We start from the raw sequence: 26,615 nt of genomic DNA, 5'->3' as shown, positions 1-26,615 counted from the left end.
GTAAACCTACCATTCAACTTTGTTCTTTATCACTAGGTAGAAGAGGTTTATTTATCACTGTTGTTTTAATGAACTATAGATAGATCACATTTGCACAGTGAATATATTTCTAAAGGACATTTGAATGCTGGGAAGCACAGATTTTTAGCACTTTTTTACTAAATAGCTGTGTTGAAGAGGATCACACACACACACACACATCAGACACTGGTGTTAACAGCCCCCACAAAGCAACTAAATTGAGAGGTGGCTGTTACTGTTTCTGGTTTTCTAGTTTTAAAGCTTCATAGCATGCAGAAGAGCTATTTCAGTCTCAGAAGAGATTCATTTACAATGTTCTAGGAGTTCTCTTGAAAGTGAAAATGCATTGTGTCTGTAGTAACAAGGGGGAATCGAGTATAACCCATTATGAGTATTTGTGAAAAGTGGGATACTTGGTAAAATTACTCTCAAGTATTTTAAAGTGATCTCTTTTTCTCAAGGTTAATTTGGCTAAGACTGAGGCATCTTAGAATCTTAAAAATTAAAAAGTGATCTTAATTTCAGTTAATTCACTGGTGTATCAGAAGTAGTGTATACATTGTAAATACAGTATTAACATTTGAGTGCTTAGGTTCTAGGCATATGTCAAGTACATTCTGTCTACAGACGTACTCATTTCCTACATATAATCGTAATCTTCCATTTACTTTCCAGCTTTCATTTTGGGTCAGTATACAGTTTAGTCCCCCCATCTTAGTAGGAGGTCCACTGAGATTAGATTCAGGAGCCCTAGTCCTTCTTTACAACTGTTGGCTGAAACCCCAGTCAAACCACTTGAACCTCTCTGAGGTCTGTAAAATGAGAGAGAATTCATCTGCTTACCTTTGAGGTCCTGTCTCCATAATTTGATGAATATTCCTCATATGTGTAATTTAAAAGGTCATTTAAGGGCTTCTGACTTTCTGTATTATGAAATATACATCCATAAAATACATACTTATGTATTTATATTTATAGATAAGTGAATATTTTTTAAAGTTTATTTATTTTGAGAGAGACAGAGACAGCACAAGTAGGGAAGGGGCAGAGAGAGAGAAGGAGAGAGAGAATCCCAAGCAGGATCCGTGTCGTCAGTGCAAAGCCTGATGCAGGGCTTGAACCCACGAGCCGTGAGATCATGACCTGCGCTGAAACCAAGAGTCAGAAACTTAACTGACTGAGCCATCCCAGCACCCCTAATGAATAATTTTAAATAAAATAACCGTTTAGCCACTGACCAGGCCAAGAAATAGATTATTCCCAGCTTCCAGAAAGTGACTGTGTGCCCCATTCCTGTTCACAAGTTTTTCCTTCTATAGGTAACCACTAGTCCATCTTTTCAGACTTTATTTTTTTAAGTTTATTTATTTTGAGAGAGAGAGAGAAAGAAAGTGAGCATGAACAGGGGAGGGACAGAGAGAGAGAGAGGGAGACAGAGGGAATCACAAGTAGGCTTCATGCTCAGTGCTGAGCCTAATGTGGGGCTTAGTCTCAGGGCAGTGAGATCATGACCTGAGCTGAAACCAAGAGTTGGATGTTTAACAGACTGAGCTCCCCAGGCGCCCCCCAGACTTTCATTTTTAAAAATTTTTTCTTAAAATTTATTTTTGAGTGAGTGAGTGAGTGAGAGAGGCAGAGCCCGAGTGGGGGAGGGGCAGAGAGAGAGAGAGGGAGACACAGAATCCCAAGCAGGATCGAGTCTCTGAGTGTCAGCCCAGAGCCCGATGCGGGGCTCGAACTCAAGAACTGTGAGATGATGATCTGAGTTGAAGCCAGATGCTTAACCTACTGAGCCACCCAGACACCCCAGACTTTCATTTTTAACACAGTTCATACAGGTTTTTGTAAAAACTTTAATCACTAAATTTTGTTTCTGACCACAGCTTGTCTGATCCCAGTGAAACAGTCTCCTGTTAACAAGAAAATCATCATCATCTTAGAGAATTTGGAAAAATCTTCATTGTCTGAGTTACTAGGGGACTTTCTGGCACCTCTGGAAAATCGCAGCACTGAAAGCCCCTGGACTTTTCAAAAAGGTAATAAATGGCAAGACCATGCCCAGAAAGAAGCAAGCTTCTGTGAGATTATTCTAATCATTCTCTTGTTCAGAGTTCGAGTTACACCTCTTGTTCTTTCTTAGACTTACTTTACTCTGCATGGTCCCATCGTATGGCTTACCGAGGTTGGGCCATTGCTTTTGGTTTGTTTTAGGAAACGGAACGTCTGAATGTTACTACTTTCATGAGAACTGCTTTCTGATGGGAACCATTGCCAAGGCCTGTCTGCAGGGCTCCGACTTACTGGTACAGCAGCATTTCCGCTGGGTTCAGCTGCGGTGGGACGGTGAGCCCATGCAGGGGCTGCTGCAGAGGTTCCTACGGAGGAAAGTAGTGAATAAGGTAACAACCTGAGCTGCAGCATGCCTCCTGGAGAAGGGGTGTTAGCGTCTGGGGGCCTGGGCGGGAGTTCTACCACTAAGTGACTGTGCAGCCTTGGTCAAGGAAAAGTTTCGGATATTCAAGGGTTAAATAAGATAACACATAAAACAGAACAGTTTCTGGACTGTGTTAAGTAAAAAAAAAAAAAGAAGAAGAAGAAGAAGGAAAGAAAACAAAAAGTAAATAGGTTTTACTGTTGTTATTAACTGTTCTCAAGGAGTCTCTCCACGTTCTAAATGCTATAGATGGCTAGATTAGAAAATTGACCACTGGTTTTAAGAATAGCTGCCACTTCCTTGGAGTCTTCAACATTATCCATCCACTCAAGCCAGTTTCAATATGTTACTGCTATACCGTGCTATAAGAAATATAAAAAAAAGTCACATGAAAAATTAAAATTCTCTAGCTTTAGACACATTTTCAAGAGTGAGTAGAACTAGTTCAGTGATTGTTTTGGAATAAAATATTCTGTAGCCCCCAAATAACAAAATCAACCTAGTGCCGACCAAATTTAGGACATTACTATTTAATTACTATACTTAAATCGAGCCAGTATGAGTGTCAGCTTTGATTTGATGGTGGACCTTGATTACTAAGACTTTATCCCTTAATCTAGCCCAACAGGCCACATTTGGAAGACGTATCTTCTATCACAATATTTTAAGCTGCAGATAACACAATACCCGCTGCTATCTACTTCACAAAAAGAGGCTTTTTCCCCCTCATATAACCAGGTATCTTGTGGCAGGTATCGGTGACTTCTGTTCACCTCTGTGATGTCAGGTCCTGGGTCTGGGGGAGTCTCTTGACCTCCCTTCAAGATGGCAGGATGTCAGCCAGGCTTAGGCACCACACAAAATCAGAGGCAGGAATCTGGATGCTACTTCAGATAAGAGAGCTTTGGCCTTCTCAGTTTATTTCTCACGGAGCAAAGGATCTTTTTCTGAAACCCCCAGAAACAGAAGGCTTTCCCTACATGTGTCATTAATCAGAACTGGTTTTTTGCCCACCCCCTTACCCCAGACCATGGCGAGACTTCTACCTTCTCCACCAAGTACCTGAACAAAATTCTGTGTCTGCTGTGTTAGAGTGTGTGAATGTGCACACATTTGTGGGTGTAGGATTGGGAGGAGAGTGAGGAGAAATACAGAGTGGGAGCGGTTCTGGTAATTCAGTGAGCTGTGCTTGCTTGCCAGTAGTGATTTGAGTTAGTATTTGAAATTTCTAATTTAATCAGAGAAATTTTCTACCCCAGCTATGTTGAAGACTGTTGGCTGGTAATAAATACATGCTTTTGACCAAAGCCAGGCCATCGTATGATGACCACCAGTAGGAAGAAAGATGAGGTAACAGCCATCATAGTTGTGTAGCTTTTCATATTATTGATGCTTCCACTAATTTTATCATTAATATTTAAATCTCTTTGCCAAAAAATTCACATAAATAATCACAAAAGATATTCTTTTTAAAGACTTTATTTTTTTATAAGAGCAGTTTTAGATTACAATAAAATTGAGAGGAAGATACCCAGATTTGCCAATACTCCCTGCTCCCATACATGTATCGTCTCCCCTCGTCATCAACATCACTCACCAGAATGGTACATTTCTACCAAGAACGAACCTATATTGAATCCTGATCACCCAAAGTCAATAGATTACCTCAGGGAAAAACATGCAAGCTTCATGAATTTGCACGTCATCCTTGCCCAGGGGTCATGCTGGTCTCTGAAAAGTACCAGTTTTATTCTATAGATGTGGAACTATTTCAGGTAAAATGTACCCCCCCCCCCACACACACACCCACTTCTCTGATACACGTAGTTTGTGAAGGATTTATTTTAGTTATTTTGAAAAGTAAGTTCCAAGCTTTAAGCTGTGCTTTTTTCTCCACTGTGTTTGAGAATGGAAACAAGGGGTGTGCCGTGAAGAACAGGAAGGCAGAAGGGTAATGCCTTTCACTTACCAAGAATCACTACAAGCAGGTTAATAAAACAGATTCCTTGGGTACATGTATGATGGGCATGAGAGGCTTCTGCCAACATCAGAAATCTCCTAACCACAGAACAGGACCCAAGCTTTGGGGGCACTTACACATCTGCTGGCACTTGATCACAGTTTCTTCGTACAATTCCTTCGAGGAATAGAAGTCAAGAGGCCTTTCAGGACAATACCAGGCATCCTACTAGCATTTAATAAACAATAATTATACCTTTATTAATAAGTAAATATTCAATTGTCATTAATTGTAGTACATGATCTCATTCTTGCTGGAAGAATATCAGAAAAAGAGAAATATGATTGTTCTTCTTTTGAACAGGAGGAAGATTATGAGATCCCAAAGCCTCATGTAACATACTAATATCATTTTAACAGAACTGTGGGGATCACTGAACCACTCTTTCATTTTGGCCAAATTATATCCCTTCAAGTAGGACCTACCCATATTCATAGACTGTCCCCTGTCTTAATATCATAATTACTTGATAAAACAGATTTATATGAATCTTATAAAATACTGAGTTAACAGCCATATCTGACTTTTTAAATAATTGAAGAATATTTCGCCTACTACTAAGAAATCTTTGTCCTTTTGTGAACCCTCTGTACTACAAAAAAAGGGATTTGATTCTGTAAAATATAAATCTAAAAAGAATCTCTACCATCAAACCTGTATGTTCTATACTAGTGTTTAAAATCTGCATGTTTAAAAAATTTGAAAACAAATTTCTTTATGCCAGCAGAGCTGTGTACATTTTGATGAAGTTTGCATTTTATCTGAGACCTTTTTTCTAGGGAAATTAAAATTAATATGAGGCGAACATGCCACAGATCCAGATGTATCATCTTGTCACTTACCCAAATATTGCAATAGCTAATGTCATTTTTTGCTGTATGAAATCAAAATCCTTTTGAACACTATGTGCAAGTCCCTGTGAGGTACTTTGTATGCATATGAATAATAATTTCTTCCAAAATTGATATTTAAGAATTTGTGTAAGGTTTCTTGGTCGTCTTACTGCTCTTTTGTGTCTGAACCCTTTCATTTTGCGTCATCAGCTGCAGGTCTGAACCTCATGCTAACACACTTGATATTGTGGATTAGCTGTCCCTCCCCCAGCCCCTCAGGCAGATCAGATCCAGCTTCATTTTTGTTTTATAGTTTTAAGTGTTTGTATTTTTAATTTGTGAACTGTTAAAAACAGAAGGAAAGGAATCACTGTTCTAAGCCAAGCCCCATGTTCGGCCTCTCTGTCTCCGTAGTTCAGAGGTCAGGTGCCCTCTCCCTGTGATCCTGTGTGCAAGACTGTTGACTGGGCCCTGGCTGTCTGGCGCCAGCTCAACTCCTGCCTGGCCCGCTTGGGCACACCTGAAGCACTTCTGGGGCCAAAGTATTTCCTGTCTTGTCCCGTAGTCCCAGGACATGCCCAAGCGACAGTGAAGTAAGTGTCATTTCTCCTTATTTACCTATGTATTTATTTACCTATTTATTTATTTGTTTATTTGTTTATTTATTTTTGAGACAGAGAGAGAGAGAGCATGAACGGGGGAGGATCAGAAAGAGAGGGAGACACAGAATCTGAAACAGGCTCCAGGCTCTGAGCTGTCAGCACAGCGCCCGACGTGGGGCTCCAACTCACGGACCGTGTGATCATGACCTGAGCTGAAGTTGGACGCTTAACCGACTGAGCCACCCAGGCGCCCCCTTATTTACCTATTTAAAATAGAGCCTTAGCGGGGCACCTAGGTGGCTCAGTCCATTAAGCATCCGACTCTTGGTTTCGGCTCAGGTCATGATCTTACAGTTTGTGGGTTCGAGCCCTGCAGTGGGCTCTATGCTGTCAGCACATATCCTTTCTTTCCCTTTCTCTCTGCCCTTCCCTTGCTCGCTCGTGTGCGCTCTTGCACCCTTGTCTCTCAGATAAATAAACTATATGAAATTAAAATTAAATTAAAATAAAGCCATGGTCATGTTTGGGACCTGTGAGAGCCAGCATGCTGAAGGGCCACCTTGTATCACCTCCCGTCATCAACATGGAGTGGCAGAGCTCTGTGCTTCATATCAGAGGATAACCAAGACTTACCTGTTGGGTAGTTCCTAAGGAAACTGTTTTTACTAAGACCTAGTAAGTAGCAGTTTCCATCTGTCAGAGAAGGCTCCTTGGAATCCTGTTCAACATGTAGTGCTGTGTCTCCTGGTAAAGTCCTACCTGAGATATTCATCAAGGATCCTGTAACCAAGAACAAAAGCGTGCATTCTATTGATGAATTAAAAAGCTTCCTCCTCTATTAAGGAGACTTAAATACTCACCATGTTTTCCTTTGTAACAGCTCACGAGAATAGACATATTAATAATAAGGTTAATGAAATAGAAAATCAGGAGGAAAAAATTAATCACAGTCCAGCTTAGTAAGGTTCTGTGATTGGCTGTTAGCATCGAGTCTGTCTTTCTGGCATCCCGGGCAGCAATCCATTTCGGAAAGCAGAGGATACAGACAATCTATCTTTTCTATTGTAACAAACTGTCAATTTCAAAACAGCTAATTGGGGGAAAGGAAGAATTACAATATTAAAATATATACAGCATTTTCTTGCTAAAGAACAGATAATTTATTCATATAATCGCCTCTTTTGTCATCAGTGTTAAATTTAAGCATTTTTCACATCCAGAGTCTCAGGATTCTTAGGAGCTAATTTTGGCCTTTCCTATCTGAAGCACAGTCTTCGCCGGCAACTGTTGAGGTTCTGAGATGTTCACCCTACTTGCAGGCCAACGGGTCAGGCTGCCGCAAGTGCACAATGCTGGATCAGGGGCCAAGGACTTCATTACTCACAGTGTGGCCCCAGCCAGCACTCCATATTTGCATTGGTTTTCCTAGGTCCAGAGGTCCCAGGGGATGATGCATGGTGGCCCGTGAATGCTGGCTTTGCCTCACCACTGCCCAACAATGGGCTTAGGAATGCCCCCATCCCCTGAGGTGGGGGGGGGGGGTGCTAGCAAATCCACCCACCCTTTGCCCTGGAAGGAAACATCACTTTTCTTATCCTAGTAAGGAAATAAATCTGCCTCCTGCTCCAGATGGAGACACCATCTCTATCTTCCAAGGCTGTTTGCCATACTAACGTCCTTGAAAAGATAGTCCAGAACTAAAGTGGACACTAAATGTGCAAAAATGCCATGGAGGATTATCTCCCAACAACCCTCTTAAGGAAGTGTGTTTTGTTTTGTTTTTTTAAATCAAAGCCTGCCATCTTTACCCCGTTAGCACCTGTAGGAGTACCTGTGCAAGTTTGACTCATGCTACAGAACACCAGACTTTTGTCTGTATACCCTTATTACAGTTTTTTTTTCCTCTTGAATTACGTATCATTAGACATTAACAGAGAGCTTAAAATAGAGAGATGCTTGATACCTGGGTAAAAGTTTTAACAGTCTTGAAAGGCGTGTGCTGATACCTAATGGTTTTGAAAACTTTGCTGTACGAGGAGATGTAGTTTAGTTTCTACAGCCCTTAATCGAGTGTCTTTTATTTTTAATGTTGCAACAAAGTGTAATCTTTGTTGAAGGAATTTTAATTGCTATTGGATGCCCGAAACTTGGGTAAAGTCCTGCTACTACAGCTGTTACTGCGAAGGGTCCATCTTAGGAGACAGCTGGTTGACCCCATCCCTGCTCTGCAGGGCTAAGCCCACCTACATGCAGACACTGAGACTTTGCCTTGGGGTAGACAGCTTTAATTTGCCACTGATGATAAGATATACCCCAGTGTCAGAAATATTAGAACATATGTGTCTTATTAAGAAAATATGGCAAGTAAGCTTAAGCTATTTAGACATACACTTCCAGGAAATATTTTTTGTAAGCTTCTGCCTATAAATTTACTTTCCTTTCCATGTATTTTATTCATGCATTCATTCAACCCACACTTAAGCACTGATAACTGCTCTCAGTGATTTTATAAAACAGTTTTTTTCAATACACATTGTATTTCTGAGGTAAAATGTCACTTATTCAAATGTCACTTATTTCAAAACTACCTATGAAAGGTGGCATATCTGTAGAAACACTTAGTGTTTTCTCCATGCTCTTCAAACTTGTCCTTTGTAGTATGGTGTGTGATTTGAGAGAGGTCGGGTCCTAACTGTGAACCGCCCTTCTCTTGCAAGGTGGATGGCTAAGCTGTGGAATGCTATCATTGCACCCAGAGTTCAAGAAGCAATATTGTCAAGAGCCTCTGTGAAAAGACAACCTGGCTTGGGGCTGGCAACTGCTAAAAAACACCCCAGCCAAGGACAGCAGGCTGTGGTTAAAGCTGCTCTCAGCATCTTGCTCAATAAAGCCGTGCTGCATGGCTGTCCCCTCCCGAGAGCAGGTACAGTGTTGGTGCTGGGAGGGGAGGGAAGGGGAGGAAACTGACTCTTATATAATACTGGTTTGCATTTGTTATTAGGGAGCAATTTTTTCCTTCTTTGTAAGTAAAGAAATTATGTCGACTCAATGTATATTTCATACCATTGTTTCAGAACTCACTCTCTCTAAATTACTGGCTCATGTTTAAATTCCAGATCTCCAAGTGAATTTTGTTGGTTCACAGCATCCCTGCTTGGGTATTAAGCACAGCCATGATTCTGAAGAGTAATTTCTTGGAGAATTGCAATTGTTCTGTTTTGCTTGACTGAAACTGCATTATCACTGCCTTCCTTTTGGCAAAACGTGATTTGTGTTGTTTCAGAGCTGGACCAGCATGCGGCTGATTTCAGAGGAGGAAGTTTCCCTCTCTCTATAGTTTCAAGTTACCACAGTTACAGCAAGAAGAAAGGAGAGAGCGGTGCCTGGAGAAAAGTGAGCACCAGTCCTCGCAAGAAGTCTGGCCGCTTCTCTCCACCCTCCTGGAATAAGCCAGGCCTGAGTGAGGAAGGTGAGGGAGGCATCTGTGCTGCCTGGAGGAGCGTGGGCACTAGTGATCGGGTTTCTGATTGCAAATGTGCTTTTGAGTTTTTCAATGCATATTTTCATAGAACGAACAGGGAGTAGTAGGTACATTTCCAAAACTATTTGGGAGAAATACTCGTTTGTTTTTTGTGGCATCCACAACTAAATCTATATAGTTTTCTTCTTTTATGTGTCTAAAAGCCACATATATTTCTTGAAGTATGTGAATAGACATATTTGATACCAGTTTAAGGCCTTTGTGAGTGAATCAGTTTTAACTATTTCTTTTTCATATATTGTACCATGTGCCAGGTTCTATTCTATACACTGGAAATAGAGCAGAGAAAACACAAAAATCCCTACCCTCTTAGAGTTTACATTCTAATAAATCATCAAAGAGATTCAGTATAATGGAAGATCATCTATAAAAAAAGATATCAGTTCTCATTCTGACAAGATATAACGCATTTACTTCTGGTGTTAGACCTATTCATTTTGGCTTTGATAATAGGGTAGTCAACAATTATACAAATTATAAATGTCTTCTCTAAAGGAAATCCTTACTTGAGTAAGATAGAAAAGATGTTCCAACCTCTATGCACTGTGGATTTCTGATATATGTAATTAACTGTAGGTCTTCAGGAGCCCCACCCCTACCCCCAACATATCCTGTTGTGTATAATTTAATGGCAATGTTATAGCAGTAGAGTTGCTACAAAAGAGAATATTATGCCTAACATCTTGAAACAAGAAAAATTGCTTTTGTTCATTAATGTATTTTCATACTTAAACTCGTATTTTGTTGATTTTTAATATTAATACATGAGGTAATTATAAACAACAAGTTGTGTGTCCGTAAACGTGAGGAAATGAGGAATTTTTTTTTTTTAATGATTGAATAGAAACTCACTGAATAAATTGAGAGTCTACTTACACTTTTTTAAGGTAAATGTTGCCATTATTTCCCAAAGTTACAGTGTTTGATTCAGGGAGTAAAGTCATTAGACTCCAGCCCCTAATATGGCCTGGAGACTCCCAAGGCCACCTTCTGCAGTAAGGACTATACCTCCCTCTTGTTTATCCCTATGTATATTGCAAAAGAGCTCTAAAATGAGTATTATCCTCTCCATTTCCAGGTAACAAAACTGAGGTTCAGAAACCCTTGGCTGTGTGTCCAGATCACCTCTTCTGGAAACATGGGGATCTGCAGTCCATGTTTTTGTTTCTTGCAAGTCCAGTGCTGTTTTCCTCCATCCATGTCACTTTAATCCCATGGTACATGGAATAATTCATAAACACTCTAGATAGGAGTCATCCAGGCTCTTCACTATTATTTCCAAGTTTGTTACAGTTTCTATAGGGTTTAAAACCAGCTTCTTGCTTGAGCCAAATAATTATCTAAATAATAAGCATTGTCAATATATACTTTATAGAGCTGACAAAATCAATAAAATGAATATGAATATAGAGCAACATTATGGAAATAAACTCAGAAAACTGTTACATAAAATATTTAAAAGTTAAAAAAATTATAAATGATTTGATGTTTATATTCAATAATTATACTCTTTGGAACATGAAACCTTATTTGAAAGATTAATAAAATTGTGTGCAACCACAGCATACACGGACATCAACAGAGATTTATAGAATCCAAGAACTAATTCTGCAAAGTAGAATTCATGGATCAGTGGTTAGGAGAATAAACCACTAACTGGTTAAGTACCAAACATACCTCTCTGGTTATTTCATTTTTTATAATGGTAAAGTTTTTTCCCAGTAACTCCATTTGATAAAGGATTATTGCAGTCTTTGGGTTGATAGTTTTTTTGATGCCGTTGTTTATCAAAATAGAAACCCTTTTGCATTCTGTACAGATAAGTAGGGATGATCATAACGTTTGATAAAGACACAACCTTTTTTTCTCCAGACCTAAAATAGGTCACCAGCTTCTGGAGGCAGGAGCCAAGCCCAGGTGCCTATATGGTAATAAGGGAAAGCCGCTAGTCCACCTCTCTGACAATGACAACAAAAGTATGGGGAAAAAACTAGTGTGGAGATTATCTCTGATGATCTGCTCTTCATGAGGATATATTCAATTCAACTTCTCAAATCATTCTTTAAAGATCATTTGTGCTGGCAGCATTCGTACAATTTTGGAAGAGGGACCGTTCATTTGTAACAGCAGTGCCTGGGCAGGAAGCTACATCCAGAGCTACTGCCCTGAGGAAAAACGCCTCAAGAGATGGATTCAATCCAAAAACCATACCAAAGTGCAGAATCCATAGTCTGTTTCTTTTTAATACAGATTCAAGATGCACAGGGACAGTGGTTCATTCTATTGGTAATTTTACTGTATTTTTCTTTGAACAGGTATCAGAATTAAAGCTGTGTCTCAGCAGAATTGTAACAGGAATGCTTCCCTGTCAAAACAAAAGTAAGTTTCCCTTTAACTTGGAGCAAATGATACGTGTTCCCATTATTTGTGTAGCTATAATAGCGTTAAAATAATTTTTTTAAAAAATGGAGGTCATTCATTAAACTGAAATCTAAATGAATGTGTAATGGTGGGACAATTTTCCCTTGTAAGTTCTTTGGCCTAATAATCAAATTGACATAAAACAGATTACCAGAAGAAAAATTAATTTCCTATGTAGGGGAGCCCCAAAGATAGGAGACTCAGCAGGTCGGGCTGTTGAGGCTTATATGCTATCCTGAGCTAAGGAATGGGATAGGGGCCTGGGGTGCTTCACAGGACGCCAAGAGCAGATGCTTGCCTGCCAGACAGATAGGTATTTCAGATAAAAGTTATCTCTGGTAATAGCTTTCTGGACCAGCCCCCGATCTAAATTCTTTTAGGTACTTAAGGGAGAGGTAAAAGTTTTTCTTGAGTCAGCTGGGTCTTGATTGACTTCACATCAAAATAACCCACATGCCAGAGTGACACATTTTGGGATGGCGTATTCTCCCCTTCAGATGAAATTTAAAAAAACATGTTCTTTAAGCTCAACATAAACCCTTTTTTGGTTTTAGTTTGTTGAAAAGGTCAGAATCATTATTGGCTTCATTTTTCATCTAATTTGATCATCATTAATGCATTTGACATAAAGATCTGATAAAACCCTACATTTGTGAACTTTTAAACAGGCTTTAGAGGAGTGATTTTTTTTAAATACTAGATTTATAGAAACTTGCTTTTAGGTGCTAAATGTTTAAAGTGATCATTTTATTTTCTTAGGTTGCTTGTACGGAATTGATTGGTTCAGCTTACAGATTTTGAGGTACAAACGCTTGGTTAATCATAGAATAGAAATGTTAGGACAGTCTGTAAATAGCTCTCCGTTGTAACCCAATAAATTGTGTGCCCTGTCACTTGACAGGTAACATTTAGAACACTGGTTCACAGAATTACAGAAATGGGGTGTAAAGAGAGAGAAGATTGATAAGGGAAACCATACCAGATGTTTCTTTCTGCCAGACACACTGCTAACTCCATTATATATAGCAGCCCATGTGAGTTCCCCAGTAACTCTATAATACAGATACAAGGAATCCATTACAGCAAAGGGAACCCAGAAACTAAACTGTTCAGGAGGCAGAAAAAAAATGTGACCCATGGCCATGCTGCTAGTAAGTGGTAGAGCCAAGTTTGAAATTCAGATTTGTTTGAGTGTACCACACTGCCCCCTTCTTCCACAGTATTTAGTGTCTCAGTTTCATTTAGGCTTGGAGAAAGGGAAGAAAAGGGAACAGTAAGGATACCGGAATGTTGTAAACCAAGTGAATTTCTCAGTGAATAAAATTTTATCTTATTGAGAAGTATTTTGAGTGGGAGTTACCAAAATTGTAGGAGAGTGAGTTGTGCCATCAAATGACATTTTAAAATCCTTTTAAAAGGATATTTAAAAACTCTTTTCTTACCCCACACCAAACCCCCAAAACTGGATTGTGGTTCCCACTTTGAAAAACTCTTTTCTGAACTTTGTATTAGGTCTTTAGAGAATGATCTATCATTGACATTGAATTTGGATCAGAGACTCTCTCTGGGTTCAGATGATGAAGCAGACCTTGTCAAGGAACTTCAGAGTATGTGCTCCAGCAGATCTGAATCTGATATAAGCAAGGTAAGCAGTACAAATGGGGGAGGACATTGAATGGCTTGCCCAACAGAAGAGAGATTGCTTTTTTTTTTTTTTTTAGTGTTTATTATTGAGAGAAAGAGAGAAAGAATGCTAGCGGGGGAGGGGCAGAGAAGCGAGACAGAATGCGAAGCAGGCTCCAGGCTCTGAGCACACAACCTGACGCAGGGCTTGAACTCACAAGCAGTGAGATCATGACCTGAACCAAAGTTGGACGCTTAAGCGACTGAGCCACCCAGGCCACCCCAGAAGAGAGAATTCTTAGAACCAACACTCATTCTCTGAAAGAAATTCCTTATTGAATAGTATGGTTAATGCTCCAAATCAAACCATCCTTACCTGGCTTCAAAAAAGCTTTTTCTTCCAAAATATCTTTTCTAAAATAATGGAGTTCTCTTTAGTACAGCCTGTTTTCCAAACTCTTCTGAAATACCTGAGGTTAAAATTGCAGCGCATTCAGGCAGCATTAGGTTACCCAGGCTTTTTTTTCCCTTTTTCCTAAGGTTGGCATATAAGTCATCTGTCCGTAAGAGAGCATCACAGCAGACTCATGTTATAGACACAGGAACAGCCACAACTTTCCTTACAAATAAGAAAATTGGGCCTGTATAATCCATGTAGTCATAGTCTTTAAGCTGTGAAAATTGAGATCCAAATATAGAAATCAGTGACCCAGATTCACAAAGGTGATTTCACCAGCATCAAGCTCAACCTGTTTTGGGACTCTTCGAGCTGCAGCAAATCTAACCAGACTTCCATTATGAATGCCCTTTACGTGAAAGGGAGGATAAGCAGGTGGTTATAATGTGCAGGTTCCACTGCAAGACTCAGCTCTTACATCTGCACAGTCCTAGTCTCTAGGACAGAGTAGAATTGGCTGTCTTAAAGGAGATGAAATACTTACCTACTGGAAAATTAAGGTAATGACTGAAATCTTACAATTTTAGCCTTTCTTGCCAAGAAAGATTTTTTTTTTCTATAGGGCTCATCTGGCCATCTTCTTTTGATTATTAAAAACAAAAACAGACTCTCTTCCCATAGAGATTATTTCTCATGCATTTTCTGGTAGTTTCACTTAAAGACTTCAAGTCTTTTGTCGTAAACAGTACAGTCCTTGAGTGCGTGTTCATAGAGCTCCTAAGGGTCAGAAGAATGGTAACACTTCTGTGGGTTTCCTGTAGTGACTTTAAGTTGTGCTTTGATAACTTGTGCATTTTCCAGATTGCTGATTCCAGGGATGATTTAAGGAGGTTTGATGGTTCAAGAAACAACCCTGCATTTTCAACTGTTAATCCAAGAATGCCAGTGTCACCAAAGGTAAGAACAAGCAATGTTCTAACAAAATGTTAGAAAGAAATGCTGTGGAAGACTCCAAAATTTTGAACGTCTTTTGAGAAGGTCTCCATTTGTTTTCATTCATGTATGCTAAAATTAAATATACTGTAACTTCTGTCTTGGTGGTTCCATTTTAAAATATATTCGAGAACCTTTAAGATTTCCTGCATTTTGGAATTCCAAAGGGCTAAATAATGTAAATGTCTATTACATGTGGAAAAAAAATCTCCTTTTTAGTTTTGCCATGACACACAGTGGTTTCCGTGAGATACTTTCCTTTAAAAAACACGTCAGAATGGTAAATAGAAGAGCCAGGATTCCAATAGATTTCATTAACCTCTCAAAATAACTTCTGTGGTTGGTTAATAAATGCCAGATGGCCCAGCATGGTACTCGTGGGTGAACAGAAACAATAAAACTACTTCTTACCCAGTAGTTACTCTGTGAGGATGTAGGTTTCACAGAGGCATTGAGTAATAGTTGTTTTGTTCACCAAGCCATGTGGAGTGTGGTTCACATCCTGTTCCCATCCGTTCCCAGGGTGGCTTACCAAGACTTGTGGGGGGTTTGCACAGTGCAGGATTATAAAGTAAGCATGCTGAGAGTATTGAATTATTAATCCTTATCTGCTCACCACAGCCCCTGCTCTCCCACTGTTCTATTAGGTCTCAGTCCCAATTAGTTATATGGGAGCTGTATGTTTTGGGGGAAGAAGGTGGGAGGTATTGGCAAGGCTGAGGTCCTAAGTAAAAAATATATAACATGATGATCTATAAAGGAAAAGCATGACCTTCTGTCTCACTCCTATCATAATGTCTGCCTCTCCTCCCCAATAGGGAACAGTTTCGAAAGCCCAGCAAAAGCATAATTTGGAGAGCATGTAAGGGACATTGCCCTAAGGAGGTGACTTGGAGTCTCTGTTGCGAATTTAGGCTGGAAGATATTTTGTTCAGGAGCTGTCCTTCAGCTTTTGGTTCAAAGCACATTTCTTGGATCTCTTGGGACCACTCTTTATAAGGTTCCTTGTGGAACAGTCCATGGAAACGCCATGAAGTCTGTGAGGAAGAACAGTGAACCATTATTTCTCCACAGGGTGAAGTCACTTTCCTCTGTAAAAATATTGGCTGGTAGTAACCAGCTGCCACGGTTTAATGATTGGAGACCAGGTTTTGTACCCCTATTTCTCTGTCACAGGACTGACTGGTTGCTACAGTAAGGTACTGTCCACAAAAACTAGTACTGAAAGAAAGATATGCTCAGGGCAGATTTTTTTTAAAAGAATAAGTTTCCTTTTATGCCTTCTGGGCTGTTATAAAAGAACCATAGGGTGGTTTGAATCTGTGATTTGAGGTGGGTATTAGGACAACTGCCTAATGAACACATGGGAAGGGCCTGGTCTGCCATGGCTAGGAGGTGTTTTTCTCAGAACCTGCCAGCAGAGGGCAAAGTAACACATTTGACAGCTTTCTGAAAGCTTGGCAGGCTCATTGCTTTTCTGGATTTCTGATGAACTCAGCTAGCATTTCTTGGCTAGATGCCCAGTTTCTTCTGTTATCAGGAAGTAATTCTTAAAGGAAGAGCTCTCTGGGTTAGTTGAAATCACTTTCAACAATCATCATTTGCCATAACAGAACTCCTTACTGCTCCAACAGTAAGGGAATGTAGTGGGATTAATAAAAACAAATACATATATTTAAATCACTGATAGAACAGACACTAATATATTGTCTTTTCCTGAAAATCAAATTAATCTCCCACAAACAAAAGTTCTCATCTTTGCAGAGTGAAATCCACTTGATGATTTCTTTTTAAACCCCCCAGCGCCCAGATCACATTCCCCAGAGGTCCTGATGTAATCTGTCTGAGGTGCAACCTGGACTTTGGGGTTTTTGAATTGCAGCCAGTGCTTAGACCCACTGGTCTAAGACAGCTTTGGTCTGTGGTCCACTTTCTTGTCCACGCCACTTCTTGTTTCTAAATGTATCTTTATGTAACTTACTTTTACATGTAATCCACCGTTTCTGTACCACACTCTACACCTTCCTGTCTTCACCGTATGTCTCCTCTTCACCTTTCACAGCCCTATACATCCTTAAAGATCCATCTCCAATAGGGGTGCCTGGTCATGATCTCATGGTTTGTGAATTCAAGCCCCACATCGGTCTCTGTGGTGACAGCTCAGAGCCTGCTTCGGATCTGTGTCTCCCTCTCTCTCAAAAATACACCAAATATTAAAAAAAAAAAAAAGATGGCTCTCTAGTGGAAAACACTTTTCCTTTACTTTCTCCTCCTCAGCTTCCCCAGCTAGGGAACAGGGATTACTACTACTCTCCTAGCTGGCAGCAGCTAGTCAATATGAATTGCTCTGGTTTAATAATATTTTTTTTAAAAAATTGAAACTTTATATGCAACACCTTTCTGTACAAACTCACAGGGTCTTTTTTTGAGCCTAATATCAATGTTGAGCATAAGTAAACTTAATATGGTTAACAGAACTTTGGAGTTTTAGCCCAGAAAACACTAAACACCCTGAACTCTCCCAGTCCCAGGCTCTTGTACCTCTTAGCTTTAGGGAAAACACCTCAAAACCTGTGTTTAGTGGCCAGGGTGTCAGTCAGTCACTTGCCCTGTTCTCACACTCCCAGCCTTGAAGGTCTGTGGTCCTAACACACCTGTTCCATCCTCACACCTTAACACTCCAAGCACATGGTTAGCTGTGGTGGAGGCTTCTTGTTACTTCATTTCACATTGGCATTTCCCATCTCAGACCACAAAGACGCACACACACCATTCCCCCTGCCCCCCAGCCTCCTTGCCACCATGATGTAGATGACTGCACAGAGGAGCAAAGAACACCACATATCACCTTTCCTCTCTCTGGGACCTGGCACTAATCAAGGCAAAATTATTTACACGTTTCCTTCCCCTCACTCAGAGACTCTATCTGCCAACCGGCCGTTACCTTTATTACAACATGCCATTTCTTCAGATCAAATCACAAATTGGGATTGGTCTTTACTAGGCCCATGGCTAAGTCCCATTTTACAGATTTACAAAGATTCCCAAGAGAATTCAACTGCCAGCTAAGGCCACACAGTTTTTACATTTTAAATCTTTTAATGGCTACATTATTATTTGGCTGCATTAAAAGAGAGAAAGTAATCAATGTCAACTGCTTGAGAGGCATTTGGAAATGCCTTAGGAACTCCCTTAGGGGGCTCCATGTTCATTGGTTGTGGAATTTTAGACGCTCTAGGGGAAAACACCTTGAGTGAGAGTTGGGAGCCTGACATCTTGTTCTTAATCACTGAGACTGGGGGCAAATCATTTTACCTGTCCCGTTCTTCCACTAGGCTTAAACCACTATGCTCTCTGCTTTAGGACAAGCACCTAGAATAGTGCCTATGCTTTGTAGTTAAACTGTTAATCAATGCAGTTTTTTGAGCATTTACTTTTTAGTTTACAGGAAAGCAGAAAAGTTAGGGGACTTACCCAAGGTTGATATAGTTGATTTTTGTAGAGCTGCCTACAAACAGTTGCTTTGACCACTCCAATTTGATGATTCCTTTGGGGCCAGGCCTTCAAGAAGCTCCCATTGGTGAGGAGGTCCCAGACTCGTGATTCACAGAGTCTTGTGACACACGAAGGGCCTGAAGGAGGAAGTTAGTCACTCAGTCTGCTATTTGGTTTTTCAAGAGAACCATATTTAGGGGGAAACTCCTACATACTTGCACAGACACACGGAGGAGGAAGAGTGAGGACCACTGTTAGCAGTTAGTAACCATGTCAGAAATGTGACAAACTTGTTCTGTTTCTCTTGTCTTACAGGAGGTCAGTCCTCTCAGCAGCCATGAAACTACGGAATGCAGCAACAGTCAATCAAAGATTGAGTTGGGTGTTTCAAGAGTTAAATCTTTCCTTCCTGTTCCTCGAAGTAAAGTCACCCAGTGTTCCCAGAACACCAAAAGAAGCAGCAGCAGCAGTAATACAAGGCAAATAGAAATAAACAACAACACAAAAGAAGACATTTGGAACTTCCACCAAAATGAACAAGTAGAAAAACCTAACCAATAGGCCTGCCTACAATTGTCTCATTCTTAACTTCTGTATATTTCACACAGAAACCAAGGACAACAAGATGTAAATACCTTTAAATGGAGGAAATGTTTTCACTGTAATATAAAGTATGAGTGCGGGACCACTATTCAATTCTTTTGTAAAGAATGTATTTATAACCAACATTTTGTCACTTTTTTTTTTTTTTCCCAATTCTGTAGGATTGAACTTCAATACCAGGAAGTGATGCCAACTTTTCAAGTAGTTTTATAATAGAAATATTGTAATAGTTTTAATCAACATGTTCAGGGGTATTAGAATGTCAGTGTACTGTATATCTATATATATGTATATATGTATATTTTAAAAAGTCCATGAACCATATTGCATACACGTTACAAAATGTACAACATTGGCTTTTAAATAGCGATCATAATTTTATGTTGACTAGAAAGGGGCAATAACAAACCATTTCTAAACAGTTAATTTCCATTAAAAGCCATATTAAGTATTTTGCCTGTTAAATTCTAGTTTTACATTTTAAATCTTTTCATGGTTAAATTGCTGATTGGTTGCATTATGTATATGCATATAAGTTTGCATTATGACTCCTGCAAAATATGAAATTATATAATGCAATAAAAGTGTTATCTTTCTTACAAAAGTTTTGTACCTAAGTGGATATAACTGCAAATGCTTCAATAAATTAATTTAGAGTTAACTCCCTCTTCTATTTAATTCTAGTAGCACAACTGATAAAGTTGACAATATTTTCTGGAAGTGTTTCTTTGAAAATTACTAATGAAATTACATATACAATTCAGAGTTAAAATGCTTTGACACCAATAAAATACTGAATTGGTGAAATGCTTTTGCAGTAGAGTTTCTATCTATATAGCTCTTTGTGTTCACTTACCGAATGTGTTCTCCACATTGGCTTTTCAGTAGCTGTTCACAGAAAGGCCCACTCTTGTCAGAAAGTGTTAAATAAAAATAAAACATTTAAGTGGAGCTCTAAGAATAAGGTGTTCACTGAACATCTTTTTCTCTCATAAATACCCCCCAAAAGGTATGATTTTATACCAAAAATTAATAGTTGTCTAAGAGTATTATAAGCCCTCTCTTGGCCAGAATGGTCATTTATATTTAAGTATACACATGTACATTGATACTATATTAAACTCTACAAAAATGTCTGCAAGGAACTTAAAGTGTGATTAAGATTACTCCACAAGGGATGAATTAGAGATCTTTCTAGCAGGGAAGAACTCGATTCCAACATGTGTCAGCCTTCTACCTGAGCTTCATCTTTGCAAGGCGAATCCCAGGGGTAGAGAGATGGGCCCTTATGCACAGCAAAGTGTGCAGTGAGGTTGGGATTGGGGGGACCGGGGAGGACAAGGGACAGAGTGTGGGTGGAAGAAAGAGGCCAGGGGAAAGGCTTAGTCTTCAACACAATAAGTCCTTTGAGTTGGACTCAAATTCTTGGTGCCCTGGTGGCATTTGCTACTTCTCTCAAGTGTTTTCACAAAGCCACTAAATAATCTCAAAATCAGAAACCAGATTTGGGTGGCTCTGATGTGTTTCCTCCTGCTTACTTAAACCTGCTTAGATTATATCCATTTGAAATTCTTAGGCATTTTGATTAGGCACCATGTTTTATATTAGCTGCTTTTCTGAAGATAAAGATCCCATTATAGTCAAGCACCAGAGAAAACAAAAGCAAATTTGAAATACATTATTGAGATGACTTATAGTACCTGATCTTGCAGCTTTGTCAGTAAAACTCAACATGTACACTTTTTATAATCGGATGGCAGACTGCAAGATGTCTAAAGAGGGCATTTAGATCAGAGGCTCAAAATACAGATAGAGATCCACTAATGGATCTTTATCTCAATTTAGTGAGTCACAACTAACCATTTAAAAAAAATTTTTTTTAATGTTTATTTTTGAGAGACAGACATGGCACGAGTCAGAAAGGGGCAGAGAGAGGGAGACACAGAATCGGAAGCAGGCTCCAGGCTCTGAGCTGTCAGGACAGAGCCCGACACGGGGCTCAAACTCACAAGTTACGAGATCGTGACCTGAACCAAAGTTGTCGGATGCTCAGCCGACTGAGCCACCCAGGCGCCCCACAACTAGCCATTTTTAAAAGAATAGAAAGTATCACAGTACATCATATTGTCAAGGTAAAAATGGTTTGTTTCTGTTATGTAGATGTATGCATGTATGTACTGGGCTGTGATGTGAAGCATAGCTTTCTGTGGACATGACCAAAAATCTTTCAGAGTCGATACGGTGTAAGGGAGCCTAGTGGTGGGGATGGCATGGAGTGAAAAGATCTTTGATGATAAACTGCCTTAGGGCTGAATGAAGCACTGTCATTTATTTGCTGTAAGGTCTAAGGCAAGTTTATTTCTTTAATGCAGTTTTCTCAGCAGTAAAGTAGGGTCCTTACAACCCATGAGTTGTCTGTGAGCATTAAATGAGGTTATACAATAAAGTGTTCCTAGCTAATAACTCCCTCATTCCTAATAAATCTTACAACTCTTTGAGGCATTCCAACATATTTTCAGCGTATAATCAATTCACAAATGCACCTATATTATAAGCATCAGATTTTAAATAAGAACATGAAACAAGTGATAGAAATATAATTGAAAATAAACTGTAAAATACATGAGCAATTTCCATTTTCAGGTTGAGTTTCTCAAAAAAAAAAAAAAACTAATGTATCTCACATTTGCTTATATAAAAGAGAAAACAAGTATAGACTTCATAAAATCTGATTATTGAGGAAAAGTAGCCAATTTTGATCAACAAGGCTGAATTTTAAAAAACGCAGTATTTTTTTTCTGTGCAGTTAATAAATTGTAATTGAAAATTAAGTTTAATTGGCTAGCCGTAGCCATCACCTGATTGAGGTGCCTATTAGGAACAATTATGACCCATTAAAGAAAAGTCAATCTCTGAAGTTATTTGACGTTTTCTGAATTCTATGCCACCTCTTTGCAAGATCATCCTTCTCAGAGAACTTCCCACAAATATTAAAGGAGTAAATTAGTGAATAGATATCCTTTGTTTAGTTTTTACTATAAATAAATGTTTAGTTGTGGACAAAGATGTCTGTTGAGTATTAATTAGAGGGGACTATAGAAATAGAGAAGAGATATGCAGTTACACGGTGTGCCTATTCTCTCTTTAATGGTGATGATAACAATATCAGGAGTCATGACCTCACATTCTGGCCACAAAGCTGACACTTTCTATCTCTAGGCTTCAGTATCCTCAGTTAAAAAAAAAAAAAAAAAAAAAGAGACAGAGAGAGAGAGAGAGAGAGAGAATTAGAGCTTCTTCTTATTCCCATAAAGAAAAGCACAACAGAAAATCAGAAATCCTGTTCTTATATATTCTGATATGAGGGAGTCAGCTAACCATACCATAAAAGTTATTTGGCTTATATTTTAAGAAAATCAAGAATATACTTTTCCTTAGCTAGTTCAGAAGTTTACATTTGTTCAGACATTTGTTTCATTTGTCTTCAGCCATTCATTATTCATTAAAGTAATGTGTACTAGGGATAGGGTGTTAGGAGGTTCCAGGTGCCTCTCAACTTGGAGCTTACAGTTTATTGGGGTGAGACAGTGAGTAAATAAAGAAACAAAACAAAGTAACTTTATATCCTGTATGTTCTGTAAAAGAAATCAGACCGATGTGATAGAGCACCGCTTGGAAAAGGTCATGGATGAAGGGTTACTTTAGGGCAGACTAGTTCAAGGAAAGGTCTCCAAGGACCTAACATTTACTCTGGTATGTGAGGATGAAAGGGATGAAGGGATGCAGGAGCCAGAAGTTACAGAACTGGTAACTGCCCTAAAGAAGTACCAGGAAGGAGCCTGGAGCTTGAAGCACATTTAGCCAGGAGAAGAATTAACAGAGATGAAGGTGGGTGGTGTGGCAAAGGTTGGATTCTGATGTAGGCTCTGGTAAGAATCTGTAGCACAATGAGAAGTCACTGGAGAGTTTTAAGCAACTATCAGGCATTCATTTATATTTTTAAAAGCCTGTTTAGAGAGATCAGTGCTGTCCAAAAGGAATGTAATATTAGCCAAAAATGTGAGCCACATACATACTTTTGAGCTTTCTAGTAGCCACACCTTTTAAGGGGGCTTAAAATAATATATGGGGAGCCTGGGTGGCTCAGTTGGTTAAGTGTCCAACTTTGGCTCAGGTTATGATCTCACAGCTTGTGGGTTCGAGCCCCACATCAGGCTCTGGGCTGACAGCTCAGAGCCTGGAGCCTGCTTTGGATTCCGTGTCTCCCTCTCTCTCTCTGCCCCTCCCTCTCTCCCTCTCTCTCTCTCTCTCTCTCTCAAAAAGAAACATTAAAAAAAATTTTTTTAAATAAAAAGTAAAATTATTGCAAAGTTTATTTAATTCACTATATCCAAACATTATTTCAAAAATGATTTTTATAATCAATATAAAAAAGCATTGAGATATCTTACATTATTATTTCATACTCTAAGTTCTTGTCATACACTAAATTTTATAGTAAAAATGAAGATAAAATATTTTTAGATAGAAAAAAAGCTTGCTGTCATCAGATCTCTATTCCAAGAAATACCAAAGGAAGTTCTTCAAATGAATGATTGATTCCTGATCAAACCATGTATCTTACCCCCCAAAATGAGCAATGCCAGAAATAATACGTATGTGGGAAATAAACTTTGTATTTTTAAATTATCTAAGAGATAATTGCTTAAAGAGAAAAAATTAACAATGAATGGATGTAGTTTATGACATAAATAGAAGTAAATGTATGACAGAAGCACAAGAGATGGGACAGGATGAGAGAAATGGAAGAAACAATGGTAAGTTCTTACATTTTACCTGAAGTATTACAGTATTATTTGAAGGTACAAGGTCATAAGTTAAATATGCACCTTCCAACTAGAAAAACTAAAATTAAAACAAAATGTGTAACTAGCAAGTCAAACGTGGAGATGAAATTGGAATAAAAAACAACCAATTAATCAAAAACAGGAAGCAAACACATTACAACAAAACAAAACCCTATAGACCAATAATCCTTGTGCACAGAGAAGCAAAAATCATTAATAATATTAGAAAATAGAATCCAGCAACGTATGAAAAAGATACATTACATCCAAGTGACATTTGTACCAGGAACGTGAGGTTTGATAAACTTTAAAATATCAATCAGCACATTAAAAGGATCATATACCATGATCAAGTGGAATTCATTTCTGGAATGCAAGGATGGTTCAACATATGCAAATTGATAAAGTTATACATCACATCAATACAATAAAAGATAAAAATTATATGATCGTTTCAATAGATGCAGAAAAAGCATCTGACAAAAATTCAACATCCATTCATGATACAAAAAAACCTCTCAACAAATTGAATCTAGAAGGAACGTATCTCAACATAAAGGACAGGCCTAGAGCTAACATCATGCTCAATGGTGAGAAGTTGAAAGCTTTTCCTCTAAGATCATGAATAAGACATGGGTGCCAACTCTCACCACTACTATTCAACATAGTATTAGAAGTCCTAGCCAGAGTAATCAGGCAATAAAAAAAGGTATAAAAAGGCATCAAATATCAAAAATGAAGACGTAAAATTGTCTCTGTTTGCAGATGACATAATCTAATATATAGAAAATCCTAATGACTCCACAAAAATAATTGATCAATGAATTCAGTAAAGTTATAGAATAAAAAATCAACACGTGAAAATCAACACCATTTCTATACACTACCAACAAATTATCTGAAAAATAAATGAAATAATCCTATTAACAATAGCATCAAAAACAATAATATACTTAGGAATAAATTTAGCCAAAAAGGTAAAAGGTCTGTACACTTAAAACTATCAGACATTGATGAAAGAAATTGAAGAAGACATAAATGGAAAGATGATCGGTGGTTTATGGACTGGAAGAATTAATGTTGCAATGTCTATATTATCCAAAGTCATCTACAGATTTAGTTACAATCCCTAATAAGACTCTAATGGCATGTTTTACAGAAATATAAAAAAACAAGCCTAAAATTTGCATGGTGCTACAAAAGACCATAGCCAAAGAACAGCCAAAGAAATCCTGAGAGAAAAAAAAAAAAGCTGAGGCATCATACTAATTTCAAATTATATTACAAAGTTATAATAATCAAAATAGTATGGGAGTCTGGTTCAAGATGTCAATAGGAAGATCCTGCACTCACATCCTTACATGGACATACTGCATCTATAGCTTTATATGGAACAATTTCCTCTTATTAAAATAAAACAAACGGGGGCACCTGGGTGGCTCAGTCTGTTAAGTGTCTGACCCTTGATTTCGGCTCAGGTCATGATCTTACAATTTATGACAATGAGCCCCACGTTGGGCTGTGCTGCCAGTGTGGAGTTTGCTTGGGATTCTCTCTCCCTCTCTCTCTGCCCCTCCCTTGCTCGCATATGATCTCCCTCTCTCACTCTCTCAAAAATAAATAAACTTAAAAAGAATAAGAAAAAAGACCCAGAAACTGGTGGTGCAACCCATTCACACTGAGCAAACAAGGGAGAAACCACATCAGAGAAGGCAGGAAAGTCTGAGACACAATCTCATCATAAACTCCACCCCTGGTATAGTGAACAAAAGTTGAAAGGGAACTCAAAACCCAGAGCTTCTCCCAGCAGAGTGAAGGGAAGAGAGGAGGCTGGTGGATGCAATCTCTGTGGTCTCTGCCTGGCTCTAGCTTGCCAGCACCTTACAGAAAGGAGCTTATACCATTCTCTGGTGCCTTGATTTTTATAGCTATTGCCAAGGAACACTTTTATATTGCCTGGCCCTTGGTGGCCCCGGGAGGTTTATGCTTGTGGGTCCATCCAGCAGGACTGCAGCTACCACCCCAGGGTACAACAAGAAGAAACAGACCCAGGAGCTCAATATTTCTGGGAAGAGGCCAATTAGTTTATCATCACAGCTACAGTTTTATGGGCAAGCTTCAAACTGAAAACACATCCAATGGCTAACTGTAAACCTTTCTTAAGACCTTGGAGGGTGCGTGCTATCTTCACACTCTCCCTCTGCCACACTCCAGAACACCAGCATCACACATTTTGCATTTGGTGCACTGCTGTCAGTGGCTGCGGCCCAGGAGATACACCTTGATCACCAGACTCTGGTGGCCAGGGGTCTGGTATTCCTGGGTTCTCCAGGACTGTAACAATTGGAGACACAGTTCTTGGCAGGCTACTACTCCCAAGGCACTGCATGGAGAGCAGAGTGAAACGCATCCCCAGTTTTTCTGAGAAAAAGTCTACTTGCTAGTCCTAGAACTTTGGCCTTAGGGGAAGGTTTCAAAATTGGCACACACCTGGAGACTACATAGGCACTCTCAGGGAATGCAGATCAGGGGACACCATCTTTGCATTCTTCCTCTGCTTCTCTACAGCTCATCAGTCCCTCCCAGAAAGAAGCTTGACACTTACCTGAAGCCCAGCTTTTTTGCAACTGCTTCCCAGGGGCTCCTCCTGATCACCTGGCTCTGGGAACCTGCAGGGCTCCTTTGTGGTCCCAAGGGACTGTATGTATATGTATATATATATATATATATATATACACATGCATACTTTAACAGCTGTTGCCTGAGGGTCTGGCTTCCAGTCAGC

At 39.1% G+C, this 26,615-nt stretch overlaps 1 protein-coding gene and 1 non-coding gene across 6 annotated transcripts in view; one reads left to right on the top strand and one right to left on the bottom strand.

The window, feature by feature from the left end:
- CTTNBP2 (cortactin binding protein 2) overlaps positions 1–19,644 on the top strand; it is a 147,615-nt gene extending 127,971 nt beyond the window's left edge. For 4 of the 5 annotated variants that reach the window (XM_049641720.1, XM_049641721.1, XM_049641723.1 and 1 more), the window contains 9 exons: positions 1,905–2,057; positions 2,233–2,420; positions 5,723–5,901; positions 8,628–8,833; positions 9,194–9,379; positions 11,767–11,830; positions 13,385–13,517; positions 14,754–14,849; positions 18,696–19,644. In XM_049641720.1, the coding sequence (XP_049497677.1) occupies positions 1,905–2,057; positions 2,233–2,420; positions 5,723–5,901; positions 8,628–8,833; positions 9,194–9,379; positions 11,767–11,830; positions 13,385–13,517; positions 14,754–14,849; positions 18,696–18,941 (1,451 nt within the window). In that variant the 3' untranslated portion in view covers positions 18,942–19,644. Of the gene's footprint in view, positions 1–1,904; positions 2,058–2,232; positions 2,421–5,722; positions 5,902–8,627; positions 8,834–9,193; positions 9,380–11,766; positions 11,831–12,631; positions 12,675–13,384; positions 13,518–14,753; positions 14,850–18,695 lie in introns of those variants that run through there. The other variant, XM_049641725.1, reaches the window with a different exon arrangement.
- Positions 4,127–4,227, bottom strand: LOC125931137 (U6 spliceosomal RNA). The gene has a single exon (XR_007460391.1). It is a non-coding gene; the product is annotated as a U6 spliceosomal RNA (small nuclear RNA).
- Positions 19,645–26,615: the final 6,971 nt, after the last annotated feature.

The sequence above is a fragment of the Panthera uncia genome, chromosome A2 (assembly GCF_023721935.1).
Source record: "Panthera uncia isolate 11264 chromosome A2, Puncia_PCG_1.0, whole genome shotgun sequence".
Lineage (NCBI taxonomy): Eukaryota > Metazoa > Chordata > Mammalia > Carnivora > Felidae > Panthera > Panthera uncia.
This window is presented reverse-complemented; position numbering and strand designations above follow the sequence as displayed.